This window comes from Calliphora vicina, chromosome 5 (assembly GCF_958450345.1).
Source record: "Calliphora vicina chromosome 5, idCalVici1.1, whole genome shotgun sequence".
NCBI classification, from domain to species: Eukaryota; Metazoa; Arthropoda; class Insecta; order Diptera; family Calliphoridae; genus Calliphora; species Calliphora vicina.
The window spans coordinates 108,467,134-108,491,539 of NC_088784.1; the positions used below are offsets into that span (position 1 = coordinate 108,467,134).

Genomic DNA, 24,406 nt, shown 5'->3' on the forward strand with positions numbered 1-24,406 from the left:
AAACTTAATAAAATCTAAATTTGCTTATATTTCGTAAACTAAAGGGTTTAGAGCGATAATAATGAAAATCTGTGATCACTCATATTTCCCACCAAAAATCGATATTTTCATACAAAACTTAATAAAATCTAAATTTGCTTATATTTCGTAAACTAAAGGGTTTAGAGCGATAATAATGAAAATCTGTGATCACTCATATTTCATACTAAAAATCGATATTTTCATACAAAATTTAATAAAATCTAAATTTGCTTATAATATAATATAATATTTTCCACCAAAAATCGATATTTTCATACATAACTTAATAAAATCTAAATTTGCTTATATTTTGTAAACTAAAGGGTTTAGAGCGATAATAATGAAAATCTGTGATCACTCATATTTCATACTAAAAATCGATATTTTCATACATAACTTAATAAAATCTAAATTTGCTTATAATTCGTAAACTAAAGGGATTAGAGCGATAATAATGAAAATCTGTGATCACTCATATTTCCCAACAAAAATCTATTTGCTTATAATTTATAAATCTGTTTTTTAACAAATTTATTTTAGGCCTCTAAATTTATTAATATAATAACTAAATTAACCTTTCTTAATTAGAATATTTTTACGTTAGAATTAAAACCTAAAATATTCCTGTACATATTTTTTGGTATAAATATCACAACATTTTCTTTTACACCACCACTGCTTGTGTCACAATCTCTTTACAACTGTTTTAAACGCAAACTACTGTGATATGGCAACCTTTCATCGTAATGTGCCGGATGTATGTAAATGTTAAGGAAAATACAACCCTGTCGCCACTGGAAAATAGTCAGCCAACAATTTTCATTTGTAATTTTCCAAGGCATTTTTCGCCTATAAGTATGCACTGACAGCAGTAGTAGTAGGAAAAAGACAGTAGCTCCAAGGTTTTTACAACAAACAGTGTTAATTTTTATTTGGTAGTAGTTGAATTCTGTGTGATTGTTAAAACCAGTGATTAAGTAACCAACCAACCAACCAACCTACTAAACTAAAGCAATAAATCAAAATATTCAGTGCAAATTTTCTTTCTTTTTTTTTTGAGTGTGTGTGATTTTAACAAATAAAAACAAAGTAAAAATCAAGAACAACAAAATGAATTTAATCTAGACTACATAATAATAATGTAAAAGAAAAATATTCAAACTAAAAAAATCAGAAATAAAAAAAACTAAGGAAATAAAGAAAACTACCTTCGTCGGTTGATAAATCAATCATCGCTTACATTGTATATGGCAAATAATACTCATCATTCATCATATACTTATTAATTATTAACCAAATAATTAAATACTTAGTTTAGTAACAATTGTCAGGTTTTTTTGTAATTATTTCTAAAACTAAGTAACAACTAAGGAACGGCTACGTAAAATGGCTTCAGGTGATGGTATTAGCACTATAGATCCGGATGTTTCCTCTACATCTAATACAAAAATTACCGAAGGTAAATTATTCTTGCATGATGTCTAAATTAAAAGTTTAAATTCTTTTGGGGTGTTAGTAAAAGTTAAACAATTTTTCCCCATTTTCATTGTACATTTCTTATTACAAAGTCAGAAAAATCAATGAACTTGTTCAACTGACAACGTCTTCTTATTGGAAAGGAAACATAAGAGAGTAATTGTGTGACAGTATTTCAAAGAGAAAGACCGCATGCTCTTTAATTAATAAGTACACTCTTTGCAAATTTTCGTAATTGTTTATGTTTTTCTTGGAATTGTTGATTTGTGTTTTTTTGTTTCTTTTGCATTTGACATTTGAGGGGGTTTATGTACTATGTTAGTAATCATTTAATATTTAATAAGTTTTATTAAGGAGATAACAGTTTGCAATTGTTTTAAAGAGTGTTTAATATTTCAAAATTGTATGATATTGTGACCACTTCTGTCAAAATGACAAGAAGAAATTGCTAAATATTATTTCAAATTGATTAATAGCCGGTTTTTTGGATCAACAATTTATAAAACCAGTATTTGAAAATTACTAAAATTAAAAAAAACAAATTTTATATGTATGGCGAAAGAATTAATTCTAAATTAAATTTTCAAAATCAAATTAAATACATTCTGTTAACAATTCACCACGAATTAATTCGTTGTCTTAATTTCGTATTGGCTTAATTCTTTTTTTTTAAACAAACACAAACTGCGAAGCGTTTTGCTTGTCTGCATTACACCCAGAGTCTCTGGTGGGAATCGAACCCGCAACCCTCAGATTAATAGTTCAGCACACTATCGACTGGTCTATCGGGGCACCCGCCGGTTAAAAAATAGAATTCATTCCTTATTGAATCATTGAAGTTTTCTTGAATTCAAATTCATTGCAAAATCCCTTAATAAATTTTATTAAATTATTCAATTTTTTTTTCTCGATTCCCTGTGATGGTCTGGCCAGATTTCAGCAGCTCATATCCTTTTGCTCCCATCAAATACAGAGCATTAGCTTAGCTCCATGGATATTTTCGATTCAGCTGGTTGTCGATTCGGTGCAAAACTATTTTCCTTTCAGACATACAAAATTGTTTGTCAAGGTCTCTTAGATTTAATTTATATAGTACCCAATTTCAGTGATTTTGGATGAATCCTGCATTCACAATAAGCTTCGGTGAGCAATCGGTGTGCTTCAGCGGCACTTTTTTTCAAATTAAAGAGGTTAAGAATGATCCATAATTGATTTCAACGCTCTCAGAAATTTGGCAGTCTCCTCTGAACGTTGACATTTAGGTTCGTCCTAAAGATCGGTTGATATGTCATCTGCCTTCTACTGGCATCTGATTCGGCTGGCATGCAGCTCATACATGGCGCTTTCTGATGATGCCAGAAAACTTTCTTGCCAATAAAGGCTTGTCGATGTTGGTATTGTTGCATACAATTTTGGGGAATGCTAAGCAAAATTTCCTAATAACGCCACTGACCACTGGGGGTCAAAAATTATGAATTAGAAGCTCTAGTAGTTCGAAGATTAGCCTGGACAGTAGACAGACTTTGCTTCCACTTCCAGGTTTCAAAACTTCAGCTACCTTTGATCAGAAAATCACCACCGAAATTGTAATATTTTTAACATGAATTTTAAACCCCCAATTCAATAAAATTATAATATCTTATTAACAATATATATTAAATAACAAACTACTTTTCTCATTTCAATTCTAATTTCAGATGCTTTGGACTCAATATCCGATGTAAGTTAAAATTAACTTTAACCTTAGAAGAAATTATTAAAATAAATCTTTTATTCTAGTCTCAGAGCAAACATCGCAGTAAAACTGACAAGGAAAGGAAAATCGGTCATAGGCGTGTGGGAGAAGGTGGTGAGATTACGTATAAGAAAATACAAACCTCACAGATTATGGGCTCTATACAATTGGGTATACAGCATACGGTAATTTGAGACACAATCGCTTAACAAATCATAGATAATATTGTTTAATGCATTTATTTCTATTTTTACAGGTTGGTAGTTTAGCATCAAAACCAAAACGTGATTTACTTATGATGGACTTTTGGGAAATTGAAAGTATAACCTTTCCTCCTGAAGGTTCTAGCCTTACGCCTGCCCACCATTATAGTGAATTCAGATATAAAATATATGCGCCTATTGCTTTTCGTTATTTTAGAGACTTGTTTGGCATACAGCCAGACGATTTTATGGTAAAAAGTTTTCTTAATTAAATTACAAAAGAAAGCGCAACTCAAACTCAAATAATATTTGTAAATATATTTTAGATGTCGATGTGTTCATGTCCTTTGAGAGAACTTTCGAATCCGGGTGCTTCCGGTTCCATATTTTATTTAACGCATGACGATGAGTTCATAATTAAAACCGTACAGCACAAGGAGGGTGAATTTTTGCAAAAACTATTACCAGGGTAAGGGTTTTATTATGATGTAATGTGATTAACACTATCTTATTATTTTAAATTGTTTCCAGTTATTATATGAATTTAAATCAAAATCCTCGTACCCTCTTGCCGAAATTCTTCGGTTTGTATTGTTTGCAAACGAGTAATGCCAAAAATATTCGTTTGGTTGTTATGAACAATTTGCTGCCTTCATATGTTAAACTACATCTCAAATATGATCTCAAAGGCTCCACCTTCAAACGTAAAGCAAATAAGGCTGAGCGTTCCAAAAAGTCACCCACATTTAAGGATTTGGATTTTATGGAACATCATCCAAATGGTATACTCCTGGAGGCTGAAACATATACGGCTCTGATTAAGACCATACAAAGAGATTGTACTGTGTTGGAGTCATTTAAAATCATGGATTATTCCTTGCTAGTGGGTGTACACAATTTGGATGTGGCTTCGAAGGAGAATCAGAAGATACGAAAGCCTCGTAAGACCTCGCAATCGGATTATTCGGACAACGAGGAGGCCGCCAGAGGAAATGATCCCGATGAAGAAACGCAAAGCAATATAAATCGCAATAGGTACAAAGTAATTTGAGGTTTAATGCCGGTGAATTTGTAACTTATATTTCTTATGCAATAGTTTGGCCTATAGGTCCAATCGCCAACGTTTGGTGGCTCATTCTACAGCCATGGAAAGCATACAAGCGGAAAGTGAACCCATCGATGATGAAGAAGACATGCCGTAAGTTTAAAGTCAGACCCATAAATATAAATTAGTAAACATTTGTTCCTTAGACCTGGAGGCATACCTGCTCGCAGTGAAAAAGGCGAACGACTGCTACTTTTTATAGGTATTATCGATATTTTACAATCATATCGATTGAAGAAAAAACTAGAGCACACTTTCAAAAGTATCATACATGATGGGGTAAAATGATGAAATGTTTTTTTAATTTTTGTATTTAAAACAATTATTGAAATTGTTTGCCTTTTTCAGGATACCGTATCGGTGTGTCGTCCTTCGTTTTATGCTCAAAGATTTCAAAATTTCATGGCCAAAACAGTATTTCGTAAAATACCATCTCGTAAGTTTCGTAAATCGTTTAAGAAAATGCACTGGTTAAAAGCACTGTATACGATTTTGGTAATTTTTTTAATTTGAAATATTTTTGAGCAAATTTCACTCGAGTGAGTTATTTGCTATCAAATGGTCTACAGTGTTTTTAACCTAATCTTAGTAAGTAAAGCGCAAGGATCGCTAGTATAATATTGTTTTGAAGACATCATGCTGCTACCAAACAATTCATGTTTTATACTTTTTTTGTTTCGTTTTCATTCGTATGCACAGTGGATCTCCCCGAGATCAAAGGAAATCATAGAAAATTTCGTACTTTGGTATCCAGTTACATAGGTAAATGACAAAGAAAAATAACAAAGAAGAAAAAAAGGAAGAGTAAACAAATAACAAATAATAACTTCAGATCAAATAAAATCAATTCAAAAACGTTTTCACAATCATCTCTCCATCGAGCTTAAGTCGTAAAGTTACCATTGGAATGAAGATTATGAAAACGATTACTCGTAATTTAATTCAGACTCAAATCGTAATCGAAGCTGAATAACAACAGCTCACTTTTAGTTCTCGTCTTTGGAGAATTAAAAGTATTTTAAATTAATCAAAGCGCAAAGAAAAGAAAATATTCAAAAGTTTAAGTATATTTATTGTAAATACTAGTAAAACAAAAAATTTAACATACATTTTCTCATTTATACTCGTACATTAAAAATATATTTGTTTTTTTAATTATTTGCTTGCTTCTTTAGTTTGTTCTTGAATCACAGAAATGGCCAGGTTTTGGACCAATCACCAATAACCAAAGCCTGTCTCTTTACAAAAACAAAAAAAAAAATCTCAAACAGATTGCTACACACACACTAATATTGATTCAATAAATAATTATTATAGCTCTTAAACATTCACCCTCAAAAAGAAAAAGCCTCTCGAAAGCAATACAACGTTCCATAGACAGTGAAAACGAGCAAAGAGGTAAAGTATTGCTGTTTGGAATTCCATAGATATTCGCGTCAATATGAATTTTATTTTTTTGCTTTTTTAGAACACGGTCAATCTCATGGCCACTCGACAGGGATACATGCCAATAAAAAGTCACATCCTTTGAATAAAGTGATGAACACACATATGGCTAGCGATGAAAGACGTTCGGGGTATGCGGCCAGCTCAGGTTCGTCAGTATTGAAAAGTATTCAAGCTCCACCGGTAAAACAACGTTCAGCCGCTGCATCTAGTAGCGGCTCTACACTTAAAGCCAAAGTTCCACCTCCAGTACCGCCAAGAGGATCACCACGTAAACGTGATAGTGATGCTTATCAACAACAGGAAGGCGGCTCTTCAAGAGCTCTCTCCACCACTCCAGGTATACAATTAAACGTAAACGTCAAAAGATTAGTGAACAAGTTTTCCAAACCCCCGCACAAAGACACCTTAACAGTACCACACGACTCACCACCACTGCCTCGTTTCGGGGAGCAACGTTCACCCAGCAATGTGCGTGATTGGTTAGATTTACATGATCTGTTCGAGGGTGTTCCAGTTCCAGAACCTCCCTCACCTCCACCACTGCATCAAACTCAAGCACCACCTCAGCCCCACATAGAAGCTTTGAAAAAGACACGCAAAGATTCTGCAGTGTCGTATACGTCTAGTAAACATTCTGGAGCACTTCCTCCTCAAGTAGCTGCTATACAAAAACTAAAGTTACAGCGTAAGGAGTCTGTGATCTCTTCGGCATCTAGCAATTACTCTGCAGCAAGATCTCGAAAGTCTCACTCACGCCCCATAAATCACATCGATCTCTTTCAGCGACAAAACAGTGGTATTGTATCGCGACGTTCATCGGCAGCCTCCATAGTTCATAACTTTCCTCCCATAGCTTCCGAGCAAAGCGAACGCAGTTACGTTCCGACCATAACCAATAGTAAGGTTCGCGAAACACGTGCCACAAAACGGCGCGAAAAACGCATGCAATATCTTCGTTATGCCGACATGGCTTTAGCCGATGATAATGGCGATCCATACGAAGACAATATAATACAATCTATGCATGCCTTCGTTGAAGTTAAACATGAACTGGAGAATAGCAAACGGCCTCGCAAACAACGTGTCGTCCCTGTCACACAGGAACCCGAACAATTGAATGTAAAGGAGAAGAATCGAAAAGCAACTTCTCCTAATAGTGGTGATGGTGTTAAAAATACAAAAAAAGTTCGCTCTGCAAATAAACCAGAACCAAAACAGAGATCCAAGAATGTACCTTCAACTATATCCGAAGGCTTTCCATCTAGTTACTCCCTAAATCCTCTTGCCAGTAGTAGACGTAGTAGTGTGTTTGAATTTTAGTTAAAATGCTTTTATTATTTATTACACTCAACACTACACCACCACACAACCACTCCACCATACACACAACACTCTCCTTTCTTGTTTAGTCATTTGTCGATCATTTGTATTCGTATTCGATTGAACATTATTTTTGATTAATATACTCTTTAATATGTATTGTTGTTGTACTCGTACTTTCGTATTTATAGACCTCTTAACAATTTAATTTCATGTATTTTCTCATTGTATTATCGCTAGGCACAACGCCATCTTGCAGTTCGACACCACCCCCTGCCTTTGATGACATTTCCGAGGACAATAGTTATAATAAACATAGTTCCTCAACGATTTCAAGGCGATCTCATCAACAACAACAACAACAGCAACACCACCACCATCATCATCATCACCACCACCACCAAAAGTCGCATCAACACGAAACATCAACATCGTCTTCGTCGTATCCCGAACGTAAAATGAATGTGGGTCCTGCCTATCGTAGTTCATCGTCTTCGCAAAAAGACGATATGGTCAGGTAAGTGCATCCCTCTAAATATTAGTCTTAGATTAGATACACTGTCAAGTAGAGCTAACAAAAAAAGTGGAAAAGAGCGGAAGTATCATTAATATGTTCACCTCGACAATGTTTTGGCCTAGTCGTTCGTTTTTTCTATGAAGGGAGAGTGTCATTTTGTAAATTACACGATCCAAATAGAACAGATCATTTAAAACGATAACGTTTTTTAAGATTGCATAACATAAATTCCATCTACTGATGTCAATCTTTAAATTATACTTAACCAAGTCGCTCATTCGTCAAAGCGAACAGTCGAATGCTACATCATTGTAGCAAGCATACATATGATTGTAGTAAATAAATATGTGTTTATGGAAATCATATTCATGATGAATCATTATAATATGTTGTTCTTAGAGAATCCTTCATCATAAAAATGGTTCCCACAAACATTTACTTAATTACTACAATCATATATAGGATAGATAGAATCATGTTAATGGTAACATAAACATATTATGGTTACCGACCAGTTTATATCACAATGGAACGCATTCTGGCAGTGACAGAGAATAGTACCACAGCTTTTTCCACCTTCTTTTGAGCTCGAACCACAATAGCAGTGTAATCACAGTTAGAACGTATAATTCAAGTTAAATTGCACATTGTTTGCTACATCAAAAAGGCACTTAAACACAAAACAATCTAGGTCACATGGCAGGAATCAAATCAAATGAAATGAAATGAAAAAAAAGAAAAGAAACTATAATCCCTCATAACCTCATCCGGTAGTTGAATTGATTTTATTTATATTTATATGATTTTAGTGTTTCCGAAATACATTTAGACACATATTTAGCCGTAGATACATCATCGAGTAGTCACTATGGTTCAAGGGGCGGCTTAGCCTGGACACCACCAGCGTCTGGTGAGGGATCAACACCCACCTGGACCGAGGGTACACCAAGTTTTACCGATTCCAGTTCAAGTGGCGATTTTGGTAAGTAACGAAAGTTCCTGCTAAACACTTTCAAAACTCAACAAAATACACAATACAGTCCCAGAAAGAAACACACGCCATTAATCAATTTTGATGTTTAGACAATAATTCATTATTTTCAGAACATTTCTCTCCAATTAATTCATCGAAAATGGATCGTTACAAGCCAACTGTTGAAGATGCTATAAACTCTCTGTCAGCGGAAATAGTTAATGATCGCCATTGAAATTTTGCAAATGTATTCAAGCAACAAATTGTATAAACAATTTACAAACGAGTATTCAGCAGATTTCAGTTTTAAGCCATAATAGATAAATTAAATGAAAAATATTTGGAAAATATTGTAAATGTTTGATTTTTTTTTTTTGTTTAAAAAATTTTTGGAATTGGTGTTTGTTCATAGCTAAATTAACAAAATTAACCAAAAGTTATAAACTAAATTTATATACACAAAAACATACATACATATTTCTAAATGAAGGAAAAAAACTAAAAAGAAAGAAAGAATCCTTCCTGCATATATAAATAAATAAATGTTTACAAATATAAAAGTGATATCTTTGGAAAACTTTACATATTTTCTAGAGGAAATTTGTTTAAACAAAGTTTTGAAATATTTAAATTAATCATGTTAAATTAACATGATTATAAAAACAATATAAAATGATATTTTCCATTAAAAACCAAACTCATGTACATACATACAACAATAAATTAATTAACTAATAAAAAATATAAAAAAAAAATAAAATTACAAGCCTACTTTAAAGTGAAGTTAAATGAGAGATATTTAATTATTTATAACCTAATATTTATGTAAATTTATCAGAAATTCAAATTAAAGTAAAGTTGATATTATGTTGGTTATTTTTTTTGCCCTTAAACTTCTAATTATTCTTATATAACTAACTAAGTACATATGAATATTAATGCGCAATATGTTTTCTATTTGGTCTCTTCTATCTACAAAATTTATTTAAATGTTGTTTACTATTTTATTGAATTTATTAATCCAAATTGTATTTGTATAAATAATAAACAAAATTTATAACGATTTAAATAATAATAATACATATAATGAAGCCAGATAAATAATTAAATAAATAAATATATATAAAATATTTATACAGACATACATACAATACAATACATAAACAAAACACATAAATTATTATGGGAATAAATAAATTTTTAAAACAAAAGCATATATTAATTAATTAAATCTTGATGTTACAATAAATCCAGCTCCAACAATTAATTAAATTATTATTATTATTAAAACTATTAATATATTAATCATAACAATTACATTTATTATACGAACAATAAAACAACAACAACAAAAGAAAGTTCTGTGTCAAATTTAAACATTTCTCTTTAATTTTGAAAAATAATTTCAGTATTTTTAAGCACATACTTGGTTTTGCTAGCAACAAATAGTTGAAATCTGAAGATGTAAAAATTGGTGATGATTTACAAAATTTGTTTGCCTTTTAAATTTCTAATTTTCTTAAGAAATTTCAAGTAATTTTCAAAATATATTAAAAAATACTTTGAATTAAATGTTTTCTATTAAGTTTTAAAAATATTTTTTTAAATAATCTTGCAATAGTAAAAAGATTAGAAATCCTAATTAAAATTTAACTACAACGAAAAAACCTAAGCATACAAAATAAAATTACGACGCTTCTTAAACGTTGCATATAAATGTATAACACTGTAAATATTGGGTGTATGACTTAAAAATTAGAGTTTTTAAAATTGGTATGACCTTTTCCCCACCTTTCTGGATTCCGAGCCAAAAGAACTGCTTATCTTTTGAGTCCAAGAACAAATCAAGCTAATATCGGATACTCTGTTCCAAAGTGAAGCGTATCCCAGAGAGAACGTTCTGCATCGATCGAAATAAATAGTATTCGAACGGAGCAAGGTCTGGACTGTAAGCGTTGAAGCAGCATTTAAGACATACAAAATCGTCGTTTAAGGTGTCTCAGCATCAATTCGTATGGTATCGAATTTGCCTGCTTTGTGTGAATCCTGCGTTTTGAAATTGCTTCTTGAGTAGCTACCATTGATTTTGCAAGTTCTTGTTGAGTTTAACAGTATTCATTGAGTAATGCCTACAATTCTTGGTCTTCAAACTTTTGTTGGCTGGCCTGTGCGATCAAAAACACCACTTCAAAACCGCAAAAAAGTCTCTCGCACGTAGAAACTGATGGAACACTTTCACCATAAGCTTCAATAAGCAATCGGTTTGCTTCAGCGGAACTTTTTTTCAAATCAAAAAAGTAAAGCAAAACTTCCCGCATATGACACTTTCTTGGCAAAAAATACATTTTCGAAGCAAAAACAAACTTTGTTGTTTATAGGGCCCATACACAACACCATCATGATTGTGCAGCTGATTGATCGTGTATGAGCTTGTGGTGTGATTGTACCAGCTGCTGGTGCTTTATCAAAAATAGTTTGATATTTTTTTGATTGAAACAGCATGATTGAATCGTGTGTTGTAAAATTAGATCATAAAATTTAAATCGTCAAACCATAACCATCAAAAAATAAAAAAAAATAAATATGAATGCCAAAGAAAAAAATATTTTGGGGAGAATTTTTCGAAGTTTATAAAACAATGCCTTGCCTATGAATTAAAAAACCAATGCTACAATAAAATGGTAGAACAATTGAAAGAGGTGGGCCAAGAACAAGAATGGTAAAAAAAATCAACGTTTTTCGAATACTGCAGGAACAGATGATGTTTTGGAGTCTTCGTTGTGGTATTACGATAAACTCCATTTTTGAAAGATCAGAAATGTTCCAGAAAAGAAAAATGTACCATCTTCTTTTAGAAGTTTAGTGTGTCCTAGTTCTCCTTTGTTTTCTAACCATTTCTTCATGCAAACACGTTTTTTTATCGTTTTTCGTTTTTGTTTATCATTATTCATTACAAACTTTTCCACACAATTTTTGGTAAACAATTAATTTTGTACCAGCATGCTGGAGTAATGTGTTCATTGCTCAATAATGATGGTGTTTTGTATATGGGCCCTATACACTACAATGTTCAATAACTAAGTGAGAATAAATGACCGATTATATACCCTTCAAAATGACATATAATTTATTAATAATAAATCCCGCATTTTTAAGTCATGCACCCAATAAAAAATTTCGGCTCTTCGATTACTGCAATTTTTTCCAGTAATCAGTAAAAGTTTACAATATCTAGTAAATAAACGGTTTTCTTTAATATTTTAGTAAGATTTAATTTTCAGATGCTAAGTTCCCAATTTAATTATTCATAAATTCACTGAAATTCACTAATCTGGATGTATTCATTTCAATACTATTTGAAATGAAGACCAAGAATTGGATATTGTTAATCCAATATCGCAAACATATACAGTCCAATTATGAATAAAAAATTACTCGGCAGTTTTTTCCCATTGAATTTGAATAGGAGAAAAGGGAAAAAACTACCGGAGAATTTTTATTCATAATTGGGCTGATATTTTTGGTATTGCGGGAACATGAAAATCAAGAGTCTGGGGATGATTATTGAAACAAGTCACAATGCATAGTTATGTTTTAAATTCAACTTTAACTGATAGTTTAACTTTAACCGACAGTATAACTATAAGTTAACGCATAACCAGACTTTGTTTTAATTTTAAATAAAAAAATCAAAGACGAAATAACCTAAGCATACAAATTGTAATTGTAAAACTTCATGACATTTTTGACAATAAATTAATTTTTGGTGATAATTTAAAAACTGTGTTAGACCTAGGTGATCATTCCAACTACGAACCCAAGAAAGATATCTCCAATCGTTCACGAGCTACCGAATTATTTCTAAAATTAAGTGTTTGTGAGTGCATCTTATGGTAGGATTTCCCTCCAAATATCAATTTAATAATAAGCTTTTTGAAAACGAAAGATTTTATCCTTTAAACACATTCTTAAACTCTAGAGCCAGATCATAAAAGTTGTAGATTGATGTATAGTTTCCCGCCAGCTTAGGCCATTTAATTTGGAAATGTTTTTTTACTCCTGGTTATTAACTATTACTAAATATTGCAAAGCAAATGTTGACTAGATAAATAGTTATCTGCTAAAGCAGTAAAGTAAAAATTATTTCTCATTAACTTATCATGGACTTATTCAATTTAAAAAAAAAAACAAGGGCTTATAAATCAATCTGGTTTTGTTTCAACACAAATGATATTACAATATTACGCCTTACGCCTAGAAAGAACTGCCAATCGACATATACCTTCATACCAAAACTAATGGATGTGGCCAATTCAACTCCGAGAAACCGTAACGCGGTACTGTTAGACTACGCCAAACATTAGGATGGCAACGAAAAAAGGATGGCCTGACTCACCAGTTCTAAACAGGCCTGTTACAAACAAATATCGATTCCACTAGGAAAACAAAACTATACTAATATACGCTATTAATTCCACTTTAGAATGAAACTAAATTCTGTGACAGGGATAAAAAAGACTTCGTTTGCCTTTAACTTGCTCTTAGTTTTACAAAACTAGCCGATTTAAGAACAGCACCGATCGCTAAGACCGTTTGCAATGCAAAATTTTAATTTAAATTGTTTAATTAAAATATATAGATATAAACAAAACCTCACATTCTCTTCGAATTTAGATATTGAAATGTAGAAAATGATTCAAAAGTATTAAAACTTATTTTCTAAAAAATAAATGCCAAAGAACAAAACACTATTTTCTCATTTTGTTGTTGTGTTGTGTTAAACTATTTAGCGATTGTATCCTTCATATGATTATTAAAATTTAAACAATTCAAAATACATTTCAAAACAGAACAGAACCGCGGCTGCATTAAGTATTTAATAAATGTACATACTATTAAATTTCTTTTTCAAAATTGTTTTCGTTAACTAACAATAAATAACAAACAAACAAACCACAATGAAAATATTGTACAATAAACAAATAATTAATTGAGGAACATCCGTACGATAAAACATAATATATGTAACAGAGCTGTAAATGAATCATTCTTTTTTGATTTTAATTCATTATGAATTAGCTAAATTTTGAATTAATTCATTGAATTGAAAAAATGAATTGAATGAAATTTGAATCAATTCAAACGAATTAGGCAGAAATGAATTTCAATTCATTTTCAATTCAAATGAATTTGTAAAAATGAGTTGCAATTCATTTACAATTCATTTGAATTGAATTGATTTTGAATTAATTCAAATGAATTAGAAAAAAGAATTAGCAATTCAAATGAATGATTCAAAAATGAGTTGCAATCAATCAAATTCAAGAGCAGATCTCTAGGGGGAATGAAAGATTTCTCCTACCAAAATGAAAATATCCAGTACAAAAATTGAAAAGCCTTGTCCTGTATACGCGCCTGATCAATGAAAACATGGTGTTTGGAGTTTATTTCTTCAAGAAGAACTGATTTTTATTTTGAAATACACTGAACGACAAAACATATTTAATATTCAAGAAGCAATTAATAATTTTTGAAATTTTGTGACCCACGACCACCCAACAACAAACTTTTTGCTAATATTTATATTATATTTATTTCAAAAAAATAAAACTATCTTCCAAAAATAATCAAAAATCAGGAAAAATAACAATGTATGTAGTTCAAAACACAATTGAGTTTCATAAATAAGGCTAATTAGATTTAATTAGAATGCATCATTCACCTTAAACAACAATAGCTTTTCAAAATTATCATCTGAAAGAAATCCACGTTTAGGGATGTTTAGAATAGAGGCGTACGAAAATAATCTTTCAACACCAGCTGACGATGGTAACGGCGCATTATATTTAAAGGAAGACTTTTTAACCGTCGATTAATTATACTGCATACTTAATGACATTGAAGAATCTGCTAAATATGCTGCGAATTTCGCGTCGGAGTTGGAAATGAATTGCTAATTTTTTTTCTAATTCGTTTGAATTAATTCAAAATCAATTCAATTCAAATGAATTGTAAATGAATTGAATTAATTCAAAATCAATTCAATTCATTTGAATTGGAAACGAATTGCAATTCATTTTTACCAAATTCATTTGAATTAATTCAAAATCAATTCAATTCATTTGAATTGAAAACGAATTGCAATTCATTTTTACCAAATTCATTTGAATTGACTCAAATTTCATTCAATTCATTTTTTTGTGTGAATGATTCGCGAATTAATTCAAAAATGATTGATTCATTTACAGCTCTGATATGTAATAGTAATTCCTTAACTATATTTACTTATATACAAAAAAAGATAAAAAGTCATTAAACACAGTAAACTAATTACCAAAATTTATAAAATTATAATCCTCCATTTATATTTGTTGTGATAAATTAAATTGGTTTAATTATTTAATAAATTAATTCAATTTTGAATATTTAAATGTATGTAAACATTATGGAAAACAAAACATACTCTCTAATATCATAATTATACTCTTAGCTAAACAAAAATTATTAACAAAAAAAAGCCATTTATAAATTAAAAAAGCAAAAAGCAGTTAAACTAAATTATATTTAAAGAAACAACCCATTATAAATACAATACATTCCGTGGCAAAACAAAAAAAAAATACAGAAGAAATTCAGTGAACAAGTGAAAGTATTAGTAAATAAATTGAATTGAAAGAAACTGTTAAATTATATAAATATTATATTATTCTGAATTTAAAAGAAATATTAAAAGAAAAAGAAAATAATAAACATTATAAAAAAAAAGTTTAAAAACTAGTGGTTTTTATTTAAAAACTAGTTGACAGCCCCGGCTTCGCCTGGTAGCATTTACTAATGTTAGTTCTTCAAGTTTCTCCAACCCACCTACACCTGCCTGTTCTTATTTATTTGCAAATAAAATATCTAAATTTGTACTGCATACTTTAGGGAGCTTTTTTGTTACAGTTACTGGACTCAAAAAAATCCGAATTTTACCCTAATTTTTGAATTTTTTTCTTTACAAACCCAGCCCAATTATGAATAAAAATTCCCCGGGAGTTTTTCCCCTTTTCTATTTTTCCTATTCAACTCCCGGGGAACAAACTCCCGCGGAATTTTTTATTCATAATTGGGCTGACCATCTCCTCAAAATTTCGAATCGAATAAAAAAAAATCAGCCAAATCGCTCCAGACGTTCTCACGTGATGCCATTACATACATGGACCATTTAATTTTTTTATATATAGATGAAAACAAGTAGGAGAGTCCAATCTTATATAACCTTCACCATGACACAACAATAAGGGCTAAATATTGAAAACTCTCCATAGTGATTCTACCTTCTACAATTATTGTATCATGCATGACCTTCACCAAAGTTTATAAAGATTGAAAATAATTTTTGTTACAAGAAAATATTTGAATGAAAAAAATTAAATTTAAAAATTACAAACGGAATGACAAACTAACAAATATACCCGTATCACTCATGATGAAGACTGTAAAAAAAGAGTTTCAAATAAGCGTAGCTTAAAAATATATTGAAATCAAATTCGAATCGAATTTTTGGATGAAATTGAGCAAATTTTGGGTAAAATCAATTTTTTGGAGGAATAATTTAATTTCGAATATTTTTTGTTTGGAAAGCTCAATAAACTTAGCTTAATAACATTTTGAAACTAAATTCGAATAATCATTTCTTGTTGGAAAAAATGTTTTGATATTTAAATTTTTAAAATTTCTAGAAATAGAATTTTATTGATGAGCATTTTTAAAGTATATTTTATTGGTGAAAACAGTGATGGGGGAAATATTGTTTGATTTATCAAGCTTACCCTCAAAAATAAAAATCTTCAAAAGAATTCAGTTTGATTTAAAATCAGCTTTTTCCATTTTTTTATTTTTCATTTTTATTATTCTTACATTATTTTCGACTATGGAATTAGTTACCAAAAAAAAAAAATAAAATGGAGTTTGTTGTTTCTTTCCTTGTGATCCAGTTAAAATGTTTCAGTTGACTCATCTGGTAAATAAGCATAAGCTATGCATGTTTTATTTTGTATTATGGTTATAATTAATCTTAACCATGACCGTCCATAAATGTATGTTAAGTAATGCCATTCCAAGCTTCATTTTGTTGTTTTCTTCAAAGTAAATTCTCTTTTGCTTTTTATACTAATTTCTTTTCGTTTAGTAAAGTTAAGTAATGTTTTGTTGATTTGTTGATTTATAGAGTAACGTAAAACTAAAACGTCTTGTTATTATGATGAAAATTAAGTTAATTTTTACTATTGTGTATCCTTCATGATGGCCTTAATGTCTTCGGCATCTAGGGTTTCATATTTCAGAAGAGCTTCGGCCAATGCTTTGTGTTCTTTAGCATGCTTACGTAGAATAGCCTTGGCCCGTTCGTAACTGTCGCTAAGAATGCGTTTGATTTCAGCATCTACTGCTTCAACAGTATTTGGTCCTAAGGCTTCGTTAGGAAACATACCCTTAGAACTTTCAATTGTACGTAGACCGACTTTCTCCGACATGCCCCAGTCTTTAACCATGTGGGTGGCAATAGAGGTGGCTTGTTTTAAATCACTACTAGCACCCGAAGTGATTTTGTCAGCACCAAAGATTATCTCCTCTGCTGCACGACCGCCCATCATGGTGTCCATCATTGCTAGCAGCTGCTGTTTGGTGACATGATAGCGCTCCTTTTCGGGTATGTAGGCGGTGTGACCCAGTGATGGTCCTCTGGGCATAATGGTGACTTTGTGCAAAGGATGTGATTCCTAGAGTTGTCATAAATTGATTAATGTTTGTAATACAGTTTGCAAACAGCTTTACATACCTTGGTATAGTAGGCCACTATCGCATGTCCGCCTTCATGGTAGGCGGTTATAAGATTGGCTTCTTCGTCGGGCAATCGTGCCTTACGTTCAGGTCCCATCAGAACTTTATCGCGGGCTGTTTCTAAATGTTTCATTGTAACAGTCTCTGCTCCATCAATGGCCGCTCTGGGAGGAAATATTGTATATTGGTTTTGTTTATTTATTCATGTATATGGTCAGTCACTATTTGTTATTTATGGATCAATGAATTAATGTCTAATGAAATTTGTATATTTTAACACATGAATATCACTAATTCACTATTTAATGTTTCTTCTTCATTCAAAAATTATCAAAATTTATTATAACAACTTTTAGAATTAAAAAAGTGTTTGTACTAAATTTGGCTTACCAAACAGTTTTCTGTGAAATTTATTTAACGAGGAAAAGCTTTTTATTAAAACACATTAATGTAAAAAAGCTTTTGTGGTGAATAAATAATGGAAGCATATAAATAAAACATGTAAACATTTGTAAAAAAATCACTCGTCATATTTCAGTATCTCTAATATTAAAGGGCAGATTTAGCTGATAGTTATTGAACAAATTTAAAACAAGTAAGGGAGCTATGTATTCGGCTGAGCCGAATCTTATATAACCTTCACCAAATTATACTTTAAATTTATCCCATTAAAACTAAAATTAAAAAAAAAAGTTTGTTGAAACAATTTTTTGATTAAAATTTTTTTTGGGAAAATTTTAATTTGGTGAACAAAAATGGGTGAAAATAAATTTTGTTAAAAAATGTTGGTGGTAAAAGACAATTCGTGGTGAGGATATTTCAGAGTGCTAAATATTGCTCTTTATATTTTTTCTTCAAACAAAATCTTGGTTCTAGTTGTTTAGGTCATATGATAGTATCAACAGTTTAGCGTTTAACTATTAATAGCTTTTATTCTATATCACATCCAAAAATGTTTATAATATTGTGTAAAAATATATGCTTTCAATTTCATTGTATTTCTTGATATGAATATGATATGAAGTTTATGGCCAATTGCAATATTAAAAACAAACAAACACTTACCTTAAAGCAGCTTGATTGATCATATTCTCTAAATCAGCACCAGTAAAACCGGATGTACCTCTAGCTAACATATCTAAGTCGATTTCATCATGTAAAATTTTCGTGAGATATAAAGTTATAATCTCTTTTCGTCCTGAGAAATCGGGGGTACTTACAACGACCTGGAATAAAACAAACATTAGACAAATATTTTACAAACAAAAATTAAAAGCATACTTCGACATCAAAACGACCCGGTCTTAGCAGAGCCTGATCCAAATCATCGCGTCTATTGGTGGCACCCAAAACTATGACACCAGCATTTTGATGGAAACCATCCATTTCAGATAACAACTGATTGATGGTTTGATTAGCATAAGGATGTAAAACTGAATTCGTACGCTTAGCACCCACTGAATCAATTTCATCAATGAAAATAACACAGGGAGCTCGTTGTTTGGCGGCCTCTGTAAATTATAAAACAAATATAAAATTATAAACACAATTTCAATAATTTTTTAATCAAACACTTACTAAACAAATCACGTACACGTCTGGCTCCCTGGCCCACTAAGACCTCATCAAATTCGGGTCCAGCGGCATGGAAAAATGGTACATTAGCCTCACCAGCCACTGCTCTGGCCAATAAGGTTTTACCGGTGCCCGGAGGACCCACCAACAACACACCTTTCGGTAATTTACCACCCAAATTGGAAAACTTTTCAGGATTTTTTAGGAATTCTACAACTTCTTTCAGTTCCTGTTTCGCTTCATCACAACCTTTCACATCATCGAAGGTTACATGGATTTCTTCAGGATCTACTTCAACCTGATTGCCCAATTGTATGCTTAAAAAATACAATAGAACAATATAAATTGAATATAAAGTTTTATAAATTTTTAAAAATAACCTTACCGAAACATGGATCCATTTGAGGAAGAGAACAGGCTTACGAATATGCCAATAAATACCACAATTACCAATAATTGCTGAAAGACCTAAGTTTGAATGAATATTTCGTTGTGTTAATGTTCAAACAAGGGGTTCACTTATACCAACCTTAAGATATTTCATAGTTTTGCCCGACTTGGGATGATCTTCAGAATTAGCCGCAGCTAAGTAACCCTCAGCGAAAGCTATTTTTATGGTATTTTCCTAAACAATTAATTGAACTAGTTATTCATTTTCTTTAAACAAAATCAGTATATATGAACCTGACTCTTTCCGGTGCCACTTTCGCTTGATTTCTCCAAGAGTTTTTTTAATGTTTCGGAACTATTTGTTAATTCACTATCGAGTTTTTGTGGATTACCACTAAAAGCAGTTCGCAAGCGTGAAGCCACAGTGGGATTACGTCTTACTTCAGCAGCAATGGAACGGTCCGTCTTAAAGCTACGTACAAATTTTCTACAAAACAATACAAATTAATTTTATTCACAAATTTCTTATATCCAAAACAGGTACTACTTACAATTGATGTTGAGGTATAACAGTTTGTAACAATGTAGAATACTTTTGTGGCGGCATACTCTGTGCCAAAGCATTATTAAATGTGAATTCTATTAAATGACGAGATTTCTTTCCCTTCACCCGTTTCACTTCAACGTTTTCCAACTGCAGCAGATGTGAGGCCAACATGGATTTTGCCTTGTTCAACATATGATTAAGTCGTTCCGCCTCGAAAAAGTTATTGGCTGTAGCATTATGTTGATTTACCATGTGACGCAAGTTTTGCGGTATTCTAATCATATTTTGGGCCGAGGTGACAGCCTCTGAAGTTGAAGACAGAGTTAAAGCATCTCGCCGTTTTCCAATTTGTGCTCTATTTGTGTACGTTCTCCCCGTACCAATTGTACCATTTTGCACTTTATTTTTATTTGCTGTGTAATAATGATGTGGTTTACGTCCAAAGTTACCCAAATACAAGTAGGGCTAATGCAACAACCATCGATTAATATCCACATAATTTATCTATGCAATCAATTAAACTACTTACCAAAGAATGTGTATAAGCACAAAACATTTTATGTTTCTTATCTAAATTAATAAAATATTTAATTTAATTTTTTCTTTCTACTAAATCTAGGAAATCCTTCAGAGCCGTCAATGATGATAATTTACGCGATGACAGCAAATATGTCATAACCGATTACTCGCGCGTAAATGTCAAATGAACATCTCTGTTTTTGAGGCCAGCTCCGTTAACCAAAACAATGGCAGAATATTTACTGCAAATTTTTTATAAATTAATTTATAACAAAATTTTTGTTAATTAAAATGGATGGAAAAATCTATAGTTTGTTTAATTTTCAATTAATACTGAAAAGAAAATATTTTTTTTAAAAACAAATAACACACCGTGGAAAAAATCACGGCCAACTTTTATTTTATATTAATTTTGATTTCTCAATTTCAATTATTTTTTCTCAGTATAAAACAGGATTTCTTAATTTCAATTTGTATTTTCTCAATAGTAATATTGTTGAAATATGTTTTTCAATCTTACTAGTTTTTGTTTTTAATGTTTTTCATGTAATTGAAAATTTTGTATTTTCTCAATAGTAATATTAATATACTCAAAATGTTAATGTAAAAAAGGAGATATAAATGTTTTCCTGAGTTCTTCGGGGCCTTTAGAAATGTTGTTAGGGACTTCAAGTATAAAAAAATATGAAATCTTAAAACGTGTCCATATTTCAAAAAAAGGATTATTATATTAGCCTTTAAATAAATAATACAAATTGTAATACATAAGAACTATTGTGAAATTAAAAACCTATTCGTTTTAATAATATATAGGGTATTTGTCCAAGTGTATTTGTTATGACAATAACTTGGCATTACTTTTTCTTTTCACTTCATTTGTTTATATTTCGCACTTTTGCAGATGCCGTGAAAAACAATTAATTTTTTTGTTGAAAATTTACATAAATTCCATAAAATATGACAATATTATATAAAGTTCAGAATCCTGGAGGCAATAAAGATGGCTATTTGTTACCCAACAGTGTTTTGTGCAAAATATCGTGTAAAAATCTTGTGGCATTTTGTGTCCACCAAGGATTACAAAGCAATATTTATGTCTGCGACATAGTGACACCATGGCAAAGTTTTAAGCTGAATACTTCTAAAAATATTGTTACCGTATTGGAGTGGAATCAAACTGGTGAGTTGTTGATGGCTGGCTATAAGAATGGCTATTGTGAGGTGTGGTCGTCCAATCAACATGCCATCAACAGTTGGATTTTAGTGTACAAGGCCAACTTGCCAAGTGAAGAGATATTGAGTGCAAAATTTTTCCACAACGGTAAGAGAGTGTACTTCAATACACACAAAAAGGACTTACAGGCATATTCGGATAAATTTGAAAGAATGGATTTTAGACCTTCCATGACACATTTTGGAAATACCCCAGTGGAGGGAGTGTTTGTTTTGACTTCGTCTGGTTTATTGGGAGCATTTGTTATACCAAAATTATTACCGCCAGTAGAGAATTTGACAAATGGAAATTATGTGCCAACCGAGTTGAATGTTTTTACACATTCTATTGGCTTATCAAGAAGTTTCATAACACATAGCTGTGTGACTTGGTGTCCCACCGGTTACTTTAGCGTGGCAGTCAACAGTTGGAATGAACCTTTGATAAATTGCTATAAAGTTCATATCGAAAGAGATGTAGAGGAGTCGGTGTCCATCAAATGCAATTCGGTGGCTAGCATTTTCTTGCCCAAAGGAGATGTGGAGGGCAAACAAGTTTCCCACATACGCTGGCGTACCATAAATGGTGAAGAGATACTCTTTGTTGTCTATGACTGTGTAGAAGGCAGTTTCATAGAGCAGTGGATTCTAACAAAGAAACACCAGGCCGTGCACAAGTTATTGCAAAAGAATAAAAGCGATTTCGTCCAGTGGGAGCAATGGGAAAACTCTGCTAAACTGGCCTTATCGTCCAGAGTGTGTGATGTTTGCATTACCAAACTGCCTTCAGAAGCCATGTTAATATTTGCTACGCTACGAGACAACTCGGTGCAAGTTTTGGAGATGGGTTTGAAAAAAATTGGTTCCACAGTGTTTGAACGTATGGCTGAGGAACAGCACAGAATGCCTTGCAAACTTTTAACATCAGATGTCACTTATCTGAACCAATTGTTGGTTTTGTTCGATAACTTTGGTCAAATGTATGCCATGCAAGTGCCCACAAATCATTATGATAAAAATTATAAAATGAATCCTCTCTCGCTACCGGTAGCTTTGCTTGAATACAGCATAGTTACCGGCATAGATGCTAGTGATGTGATTATGCTAAATCTACCCAATTTAGAAATGATGGCTGAGAAACTTACGGAGAATTTTACGCGGCAACACAACTTCACCAGACAGTTTTATTACTCTAATTTTCTCTCTTTGAAAAGCAATCTCTGCCGTATACAATCCAAACAACAGGATTTCGATAATCTAATTACTCTGCACTCCATCTCCATAGCATTTAAAGCTTTACTGCGCCCTTCCGATCTTAGTTCTCAGGATAAGGGACCGGCTGAAAATTTGTCACTGATTATATCTGATCAGAATCCCCAATACAATGATGTGGATAAGGTTCTATGTGTTTTGGATGCTAAAGACTATACAGTAGAGCCGGCCACCTTACAAAGCCTACAGCAACTAATACAATGGGTAGCCGACCTGGGTTTGAATATACTCAACAAACTTCCAGAGGAAATAATGAAAACTAAGTTCAATAAGAAACATGGTTACGACATAAGTAGAGATATGATAGCCATTAGTAGTATACGTGAACTTCTGGTAATGATACGCATTTGGGGTTTATTAAATCCCCAATGTCTGCCCATTTACACAAAATCCATAGATAACTTTGATGTTCTACCCGTGCTCTTTAGACTTTTAACCAGACTCTATCAAAATCCCAACGAGCCAGATGACGGCTTACTAGATGAATGCAGCATACTGTCCACACAAGTGCTAATACCAAACCGTCAGTTGAATACTCCAACAACATTGCTTAATAGCCATGCAACAACCAAACTATTTCCGTTCATATTTCAAACTTCGGTTGAACCCTTGGCATTACAAGATCTACACTACGATGAAGTGGTCTTTGCTAATAGCACCCGAGATGATGTTAGCAACCTACATTTGGGCTCCAAGGTAAAGTCGGTGCGAAAATGTATACGTTGTGGTTTTATAAATAACATTATGAGGAATACAAAGACATCGGCTCTAAAAGCCTGGTGCCAGAGATGGCAGTACTGCCATTGTGGTGGTTTTTGGTTAACAACATAGATTTTAAGTTTGATTTTAGTTTTATAAATATGTGTTTGTATTTTTAGCATCATTAAACATTATTAATTGGCTAAATAAATAAGGTTTGTATTTGAATAACAATTTAAGTGTTTTTTTTTTAATATGTACATATTTCTTAAATATAATGGATTTTTATCAATTATTGTACTCAATAAACAAAGAATCATAGAGAAACATAGAGCGGAAACTAGAAAAAAAGTATTCAAAATAATCATACATAAAGTGTACATTTTATATCGAATTATTATTTTAGGAGGTATTTATGAACAAAGCGATCATACTTTGTTGTTAATCTGACCCCCATTCCGCCTACGAAACTGAACAACTGTAAATCAACTCGAAAATACCACCTTGTAAATAGTTCCCGAGATACACTGTATAAAAACTGAAAAAAATTTAGCAGTTTTTTTTTCACTA

The 24,406-nt window shown here is 31.7% G+C and overlaps 3 protein-coding genes across 4 annotated transcripts; 2 read left to right on the forward strand and 1 right to left on the reverse strand.

Annotated features, from left to right (window-relative positions):
• Positions 1-1,356: 1,356 nt before the first annotated feature.
• On the forward strand, positions 1,357-9,142 carry PIP5K59B (Phosphatidylinositol 4-phosphate 5-kinase 59B). The gene is made up of 15 exons (XM_065512253.1): positions 1,357-1,480; positions 3,195-3,217; positions 3,277-3,417; positions 3,489-3,686; positions 3,762-3,904; positions 3,967-4,470; positions 4,532-4,633; positions 4,687-4,819; positions 4,889-4,976; positions 5,240-5,302; positions 5,858-5,938; positions 6,009-6,326; positions 7,550-7,826; positions 8,636-8,808; positions 8,910-9,142. Exons 1-15 carry the CDS (start codon positions 1,408-1,410, stop codon positions 9,032-9,034), a joined length of 2,442 nt encoding a protein of 813 aa, XP_065368325.1. The 5' UTR covers positions 1,357-1,407; the 3' UTR covers positions 9,035-9,142.
• A 7,498-nt stretch (positions 9,143-16,640) lies between these two features.
• Positions 16,641-20,828, reverse strand: YME1L (ATP-dependent zinc metalloprotease YME1L). 2 transcript variants are annotated; one of them, XM_065511325.1, is made up of 10 exons: positions 20,664-20,828; positions 20,139-20,599; positions 19,882-20,074; positions 19,727-19,822; positions 19,583-19,656; positions 19,201-19,514; positions 18,904-19,133; positions 18,688-18,848; positions 17,621-17,786; positions 16,641-17,561 (listed from the first exon to the last, which is right to left on the reverse strand). In XM_065511325.1, the coding sequence occupies exons 1-10, from the start codon at positions 20,688-20,690 to the stop codon at positions 17,067-17,069; spliced, it is 2,217 nt and encodes a 738-aa protein (XP_065367397.1). In that variant the 5' UTR covers positions 20,691-20,828; the 3' UTR covers positions 16,641-17,066. The 2 variants fall into 2 exon arrangements, with proteins under 2 accessions (XP_065367397.1, XP_065367395.1); XM_065511323.1 differs by having other exon boundaries at positions 19,583-19,665.
• Positions 20,829-21,519: 691 nt separating this feature from the next.
• Positions 21,520-24,070, forward strand: MED16 (mediator complex subunit 16). The gene has a single exon (XM_065511423.1). It carries the CDS (start codon positions 21,611-21,613, stop codon positions 23,966-23,968), a length of 2,358 nt encoding a protein of 785 aa, XP_065367495.1. The 5' UTR covers positions 21,520-21,610; the 3' UTR covers positions 23,969-24,070.
• Positions 24,071-24,406: the final 336 nt, after the last annotated feature.

Excerpts from the sequence above, each read along its gene's own strand:
- YME1L (XM_065511323.1), bottom strand. The coding sequence starts at position 20,690 with ATGTTTTGTGCTTATACACATTCTTTG. Across the intron at positions 19,823-19,881 it reads GTGGCACCGGAAAGAGTCAG|GAAAATACCATAAAAATAGC; the intron begins GTTCATATATAC and ends TTAATTGTTTAG. Across the intron at positions 19,134-19,200 it reads ACGTGTACGTGATTTGTTTA|AGGCCGCCAAACAACGAGCT; the intron begins GTAAGTGTTTGA and ends TATAATTTACAG.
- MED16 (XM_065511423.1), top strand. The coding sequence starts at position 21,611 with ATGACAATATTATATAAAGTTCAGAATCCTGGAGGCAATAAAGATGGC.
- PIP5K59B (XM_065512253.1), top strand. The coding sequence starts at position 1,408 with ATGGCTTCAGGTGATGGTATTAGCACTATAGATCCGGATGTTTCCTCT. Across the intron at positions 3,218-3,276 it reads CTTTGGACTCAATATCCGAT|TCTCAGAGCAAACATCGCAG; the intron begins GTAAGTTAAAAT and ends CTTTTATTCTAG. Across the intron at positions 3,687-3,761 it reads TACAGCCAGACGATTTTATG|ATGTCGATGTGTTCATGTCC; the intron begins GTAAAAAGTTTT and ends AATATATTTTAG.